This window comes from Brachycentrus maculatus, unplaced genomic scaffold (assembly GCF_059751285.1).
Source record: "Brachycentrus maculatus isolate JH-2025_06_01 unplaced genomic scaffold, ASM5975128v1 h1tg000543l, whole genome shotgun sequence".
Taxonomy (NCBI): domain Eukaryota; kingdom Metazoa; phylum Arthropoda; class Insecta; order Trichoptera; family Brachycentridae; genus Brachycentrus; species Brachycentrus maculatus.
In genome coordinates, this window is record NW_028281287.1 from 454,002 (window position 1) to 462,413 (window position 8,412).

General features: G+C 32.4%; 1 protein-coding gene across 1 annotated transcript; it reads left to right on the plus strand.

The window, feature by feature from the left end:
• The first annotated feature begins 3,947 nt into the window (after positions 1-3,947).
• On the plus strand, positions 3,948-7,921 carry LOC148301551 (uncharacterized). Its single transcript, XM_088273083.1, has 2 exons — positions 3,948-4,031; positions 5,825-7,921. The coding sequence occupies exon 2, from the start codon at positions 5,851-5,853 to the stop codon at positions 6,172-6,174; it is 324 nt and encodes a 107-aa protein (XP_088129209.1). The 5' UTR covers positions 3,948-4,031; positions 5,825-5,850; the 3' UTR covers positions 6,175-7,921.
• The last annotated feature ends 491 nt before the right edge of the window (positions 7,922-8,412 follow it).

Below are 8,412 nucleotides of genomic sequence, written 5' to 3' on the forward strand. Positions count from 1 at the left end.
CTGGGATGTTGTACATTTTCTAGGCATTCCGAAAACATGCACAACTGAAAATTGACAATTTTTGATTTATGACATTCTTGAAAGGAGCGACATGTTTTATTTTTCTTTCAATCATCAACTCTTCATATAAAATTTGGAAAATTCCACGCTACTTTGGGTACAAAACCGTTGTTGCAATGTTTCATCATCATTCGTACGATCACAGTTCCTATTTTTTTCGGCTCCGTGGTGTTCTTTTCAAATACAGATAAGAATACAAAGTTGTCATCCGAACTCGGCGGCATCGGCCTAGTCAACTGCCCAGTTGGATTTTATTGCTTAGGGTCGAAAATGGTATTGAAAAAAATCGACAGTTTTAAGATTTTTTTGGGCAATATTTATGCTCATTATAGCCGAGAAGTAGCTCGTTATATAAATAACCGTACATAAATGTATGGAAAAAAATCACAAACCAAAATGTCAAAGAACGTTTCCTCGTTATATCCGAGATCTCCCTATATCCGTGCTCGTAATATCCGAGTTCGACTGTATATATTTTTTTAAATCTAAACAATTTCATTGCATTATATTATAATGAAATATAATTTTGCAGAATACTGCATGAATGTGAAGTATTATACTAACTGCAATTAGCGCAGTGCTAGTTATGATAGTTAATGTTCTAAAGAAGACCTCCATGCGAACACAGCAATCAATGTGTTAAAAAGTAATAATAACGAAACCAAAATGATCATTTTATAATTAAAATGTAACTTTCTTTTAAAATCACTGTAAATATTTTATTATAACTTAATTATAATGTCTGCCGGTTTCGAAGCTAACCGTTTCTTTGTCAAGACTGATTAATACTTTTAATTTTAGTATTAATCAGTCTTGATAAAGAAACGGTTAGCTTCGAAACCGGTAGACATTATAATTGAGTTATAATAAAATATTTGTAGTGATTTAAAAACAATGTTACAGTTTAGTTATAAAATGGAAAATCACAAAGTTATTGCTTCAAATATAAATTATACAAAATGATTATCTTTTTCCATCTCTCTCTGCGTATATAAGACTACACGTATGTTTCATTTATACCTCAAGTTACAAATTACATATTTGTCACATTATATTGTGAGTATACTGGTAAAAAACGTTAACTCTAAAATCCCTGTTTGATTAATCCCTGTTATTTAAAGATTTTAGCCTGAATAAAAGACCCACTATCAAACTTGAATTTACTTTTAAAACCACACATTGCTCACTCCTTTCAAGAACGTCATAAATCAAAAAACTAGATTCTTGAGGAGAACGTTTTTAAAGTTTAAAAATATAACACAATGTATTAAAAATAAATATCAAGCCACTTATTGATCTTTTTACTGTGGAACAGATCATTTTAGGTAAAAATCGAAGGTTTTTTCTCCATTTGAAAAATATTTATTATATTTAAAAAATAATTAAACAATACATTTTCTTCAAAATGCAAAATCAACGTTTTCTGCCCTGTAGCGGGTAAATATTAAGTTAAAAATATGCCTCTTTTGCTGGGATATAGCACATTTTCTGGGCATTCCGAAAACACACACAACTGAAAATTGACGATTTTTTATTTATGTCGTTCTTGAAAGGAGTGAGCGACATATATATGACATTTCAAACTACTTAGCGTATTTTGCCAGATTATAGAACGTTGAAAATTTTGTAACAACCTTCGGGGAACTGGAATAAATTACCCCAAATGGGTAAAAGTTAATTTCTAGTTAGCTATTTCATAAAGTGCTAGTATTTTTACAAACTTAAACAATTCAGAAATCGATTGAACGCTGATGACTATTCAAATTGCGCTTAAATCAAAAAGTTCCAATTTTTAAGTAATTATATTAAACACTAAACAACATCATTTCTCCAAAAACTGAAAAGGAAACCTGAAAATCTAATTTTCATTTGTTCCAATTTAAGAATTTTATTTTGTTTGTCTTCATACTTACTATTTTCATGAAACTTTTTTTTATTTTGCGTATAAATTATTTCAATAAATATTTTTTTTTTTAAATATACATTGATTTACAACATTTTGAGTGTCTCCAAATACTTGTTCACTAAATCTGGATTATTTTGTGAATAGGTATTTGGACACGCTCAAAATGTTGTAAATAAATTATCTGGTCAAATTATAAGCTTAAATAATAAAAATGAAAATGATATTTTCTGGCGTTTCTCATGTGTGATTATAATCCAGGATTCAGACTTCACATACTAGTAAAAGAGTTTCTGCTAATTAAAAACCTTCTTTTCATCTCACCAATAGATGTCTCTAGTGAAGTTTTAGTGATTCAAGAACAAAGTTTCAAAATTGGTTCACATATATATAGAACTTCCAAGAGTTTGAGTAGTGTGGTTGTCAATAATGGGTAGAATTGGTGAATGTACGTCTGTAAAGTGATCACTTAAACGAGCCTATGACGGTCGTCAACCCCGTAAATGCCCAGACTTCCATATTTTTCTTCATCTTTGATGTGAGAGATGTCAAAAAATAATATAGATTGATTGTCTTCTTTTTAAAATGGGGGTAATATCGACTCACGTAAAAATATTTTGGGGTAATACTTAAAAAAGTTCCGCGACCGCTACTGTATAATATGCATCAATAAGTCGAAATTGCATATTTTCGAGTTAATGTTTTTTGCCAGTACACCCACAATATGTTATGTATGAAACCGATTCCTTTTTTCATTTCCTAAATATGTGGATCCACTGCGAGTCTTCCATTGTACATAATCTAGCGTGAAAGATGTTTTATATTTTACAAGGGATCAATAATAGTGTTTGCAAAAAGTGATAAAAGCGGTGCTTGGTAGTATGTGATTGTTTATTTTTATTTCTAATGTAATTGTTATTAGTTTTTAGATTCGCTTAGTTAAGATTTACCATGTTTAATAAAACTATTGATTGGACATCTTGTTTTATTTCTCTACTAGCTGTAGCTATGGCTCAGTCTGGTTGAATGGAACCAAAAGAAAATAGAAAGATCATTTTTCTTAAATCGCTCACTCCTTTCAAGAACATCATAAATAAAAAAAACTTGATTTTTCAGGAGAACGTTTTTAGAGTTTAAAAATATAATACAATGTATAAAAAATATATATCAAGCCACTTATTGAACTATTTACTGTGCAACAGATCTTTTTAAGTAAAACCTGAAGGTTTTTCTCCATTTTTCTTCAAAATGCAAAAACAACACTTTCTGCCCTGTAGCAGGTAAATATTAAGTTAAAAATATGCCGCTTTTGCCGGGATAAAGTACATTTTCTGGACATTCCGAAAACATGCACTACTGAAAATTGATGATTTTTGATTTATGACGTTCTTGAAAGGAGTGAGCGATATGTCCTTTCACAATGGGAATATAATCAGGTAAGTAGTCCGCCTCCGTGGTGTAATGGTTAGCGTGTTTAGCTACCGTGCTGGAGGTCCCGGGTTCGATTCTCAGGAGGGGTGAAAATAACCATTAGTGATTTTCTTCTTCTTCATCTCAGTGTAGGCCTTGTGGCCTGTTTTTAAGAGGGATTAGCCAGAGGTCAATTCCCAGCTATCGACCCATCTCTTTGGTGGTCTGCCCGGGAGTCGTCTACCATGGGGTTGGCCGTACAGTGCGATGTGGGGGGGAGTCTGGATGGTTCCATTCTCCTCACATGCGCATACCATTGTCTCCTTCGTTGCCTTCAAGTAACAAGCAAGATAACGAATTGAACCCGGGACCTCCAGCATGGTAGCCTAACACGCCAACCACTACGCTATGGAGACGGACAAAATATAAGTACTGAGAATTAAAAATAGGTGAGATAGTAGATAATAAGAATTAATTATTTAGTCACCAACTTGCCGCTCCCTGTATATTATTTTATCAGTTGAAAGAGATAACAATTTTCTTATATAAGTTTCAGCATACATAATTTCCGTTCACTAGTGAAATTCAGGAGAGTGCAACCAATTTTACAGTAATTAAATATATTTCTCAGTGCAGTGACCAAAAATATTGAAGTCAGGTAAATGATATATAGCATTTTATATACCGTAGAACGGAGCTACTTGAACTTGATGTGTTACTTGAGCCCAGTACAAAAAAAATCGACATGGTTCATTTTTTTCCTGATAGGTGACACTTATATGTTCATTATTGTAGACCAAATACAGATTTAATTTTTTTTTGTACTGGGCTCAGGTAACACATCAAAGTTCAAGTAGCCCCGTTCTACGGTAAGTGTTTTTAATTTTGGATAGTTATCATACATTTTATTCTCAGTATCCTTAACGTGACATTATTGGAAACAATTTGTTTTAAAATGCCTCAGTAATTCCTTTACTGTCCAAGCGGCTAGAATCTGGAATGAACTACCTCTACACGTAAAAAATGCACCTTCTATTTTAACCTTCAAAAAACGCTTGAAACATCATTATCTTACCTTAGAACCCTAACTGTCCATCTCCTCCTCCCCTGACCCCTCCTCTCTTTCTTAAACTTGCTACCTGATTCTACCTATTTATCATTAGAATCCTAGAATACTTTTTTGTTATTTTATTTTATTTTTTTCATTTTCATCTTTTTGTTTTTTAGTTTTTTGATAAAATCTATTACATCAGACAATAATATGTATTAACTTTTAAAAACGTATGAGACATTACTATCTGTCATTAGAATCCTAACTGTCGATCAAACCTCCTCCCTCTACCTCCTTCCCTAAACTCCCTTCTTCCTTTACCCTCCTTATTATCGTCTTTTGGTAATTTATGTTTTTTTTTAATGTCAATTTGTAATTTATGTTTTTTTAAATGTTCAAGTACTATCTACCCTCTGATTGCAAACGGCTATATATGGTATCAAAGGTTTTGATCAATATCACTAGTCCGCTTTTGGTCGGTTGGAAGATATTGATTTTTAGCAATAAGCCCGCCAATGTACTTTTTATTTTCTGTACATGAAGTTTAAAATAAATAAAATAAATAAATAAATAAATAAGTTATAAATAAAAGACAATTAGTTAAGTAGTCCACACTACTTACTTAAGGTATTATCATTGATCAATCTTTGAAGTCAATTTTTAGACAGCTTAATCCTAAGAGAAAAAGATAACTCTTTTAAAATATAATAAACTAACTAACCATCATACCGCTTTACCGCAGGGGTAGGCAGAGAGCATAGAACACCACACCAATCTGTCTCCCCCACATATTGTTCGCCTCTTCCACATTCATGCATCTCCTCATATATATATATTTTTTTTTCTTTGTTGTGTTACTTAATATCCCTTGTTTATTATCTACCATATATTACTCCTCATACGATTATTCCGACTCCTGGTCCACTTTTAAGTATTTAAAATACTTTATCAATACAAGTTTTCCTCGGTCTTCTTCTTCTTCTATTTCCAATTACATTCGCCGCATATTTTTCATGGTAAACATCCTTTTTCCTTTCTTAGTTTCATCGATAATCCTTATCAGCCTTGCATTTCTTCCTTTTATCACCATTCGAACATCTATCATACATCCTTTTCCACACATTAATCCGAGAGATCGCGTTTCGAATGCATTTCGTCTACTTTTATCCTTCTTTTGTTGAAACATCATTATCTATTTAGATTTTTTATCAAACATGCTTTTTCCTTTATAATTTTATCGATAATGCTTATCAGCCTTGCATATCTTCTTTACCACCATTCGAACATTTATCATACATTTTTTTCCGCACATTAATAGGAGAGATCGCATTTCGACTGCATTCAGTCCACTTTCTTCCATCTTGTGTTGAAATATCTTTATTTATTTAGATTTTTTTCAGAAAAAATATTCAATACACCAATCGCCATGGAAGACGAACGACCGAGGGAATTGAAAAAGAAAATTGAAATGCTAGAAAATCTGCTGAAAATGCACAACATCAACGACAACGTCAACTTTCCCTGCGAAGAAATGCAATCTCGAGTGTTGTACGAAATCAGACTGGAAATGCACGTCTTGCAGAAGAGATACATAGAAGCGAAGACCAAGTACTACGAAGAAGAAGAAGACAGGTCCAAGTGTCGAGAAGAGAGAGAAATCTGCAGGGCTAAGAGAGAGGCTGAGAAACACGAGTGGGATAGGAGAGAACATGAATATAGAATGACGAAGTACTTTGAGAATTCTCAATAAATATTATTTGATATCGTGGGTATACTGGCAAAAACTTTAACTAAGTATCAAAAAGCGTTGACTGAAATCAAGAAATAAAATCATACACCTAAGTATCTTCAATGCTAACTTAGAATCAATGAAATGTATAAACTCATACCTCTAGCGAGATAGCGAGTGTTTTTGCCTAGAATTTTCACTCGTTAATTACATGAAATTATAGTAACTTTAAACATGAAACTGAAAAAACTAAAAAAGTTGAAGCCTGAGTAGGGTCATGATAAGCGATGTTGCATAAGCCATAGCTAGATTTCAGAGTCACTTGGACGTTAGGTAAATGAAAAAAATAAAAAAGCGTTAACTCTAAAATCCCTGTTTGAATAATCTCTGTTATTTAAAGCTTTTAGCCTGAATAAAAATACCCGCTATAAAACCTAAAGTTGAATTTACTTGTAAAACCACATATACTTATATGACATTTCAAATTATTTAGTGTATTTTACCAGTTTACAGAACGTTGAAACCTTTATAATATGCAATATTAAGTCGAAACTGCATATTTTCGAGTTGATGTTTTTTTGCCAGAACACCCACGATATATTTATAAGTCATTAGCTTTCTTTAGACGTACGTGTTTTACCGTGCGAATATTGTAGTCCTCGAACTTCGTATTGCGTCATATGAAAGCGCGCATTAAAGCCCAGTTCTGCTCCCCAACACATCAGCGACTCAATATTTGAAAAATAATATTTATTTTTATTTTGACCTTTTATTTTTAAAATTTGTATTGTAGCTAAGTGATAATTAAAAGCCATACAAAAAATAAATAATAAGGCCCAGTAATGAATACCCCGCAACTTTATTTTCTTTAAATCCAGGTAACATTTGACGTGATTGTTCTTCTCTTTGAAACACCATTTGTATTGAAATATTTGAAATATTTGAAAAAACTATTTGTCCGCCTCCGTAGTGTAATGGTCAGCACGCTCGGCTACCGTTCTGGAGGTCCCGGGTTCGATTCCCAGGGGGGGTCAAATAAATATAAGTGATTTTTTCACTGTAATATTTATTAAAAAATATTACCTTGGACTGGTACCTGAAGCGGAGGGCTGATCACCTTTCCTTCATGTGTAAATGATCAAGATAACACTGCGTTCATATGAAGCAGTGTCCTATGCACCATTGGGGTGTGGACAAGGTTTTTATTAAAAAATATATGGTTTTGTAATGAAATGAGTCGTTTAAAGATAAGGAGTTAAAAATATTATAAAAATATGTTTTCAATATACGAGTATATTCTCAAATAGTATTCTAAAAAAAAATGGAGTGAAAAGACTTGCAGCTTCAAGCACTGCCGGACAGTTACTGAATTCTGAATTGCGAGTAAGGCATTAAAATTGGCGTATACGCACTAACAGTGCTAATAATCCCTTGTAAAGATATAAAGCATGTAGTACTTTTAAAATTGTGTAATTTTGCGCTCCTTACCCGCGGTCTTTTATGCTGTTTAATATAGTTATAATGACAACATTAATCGTACGGTAAAGGAAGTCCGTGTAAAGGTAGCTAATGAAAAAATTGAAAGGATTGTAATATAATTTTTTTATCGATTAAAACCCATTTCTTGAACGATTTTTCTTAATCTCCCTACATACATTTTAATTACTGGGACATTCTAAAAAAAATTTTTCCCTGATAAGACTGCGTGACTGATGCGTGACTGCTGTGGCTCAGTCTGGTTAAATGGAAAAACTAATAAAATATAAAGTGCATATTTACAATATGTTTTATTTTTTGAACGATTTTTCCTTTACTATCGATTACCCACATATATGTATTTACACTTAGACCATTCCAAAAATTATGTTTTTTTTTCTCATAAAAATGTATCTGAAAAAAACCGTGGCTCAAACTGGTTAAATGGAAAATAAAAAAATTACCAAGCAAAACATTTCCAATGCTAAATTTCACAATAATGTTGAAGCAATGATAATATAAAACAACAATGCGATCGAAAACATTTGAAATGTGACTGCATCTGTTAAGAAGCACGCTGTCCGCCGTGACCAATGCCGTATTGCGTGTTTTGTTGTTACGTTCAATAGGTGGCGTTGCCATTGCGGTAAAAATCTGTTTTTCAAAATGCATATTGTTTCCTGTCAAATAAATAAATAAAATAGACTTTAAAGGGTTGAATTCGCATGAATGACAGTAATAAATGAGGCTTTTTCCAAAATGTGATATTTGGCAAATTGCTAT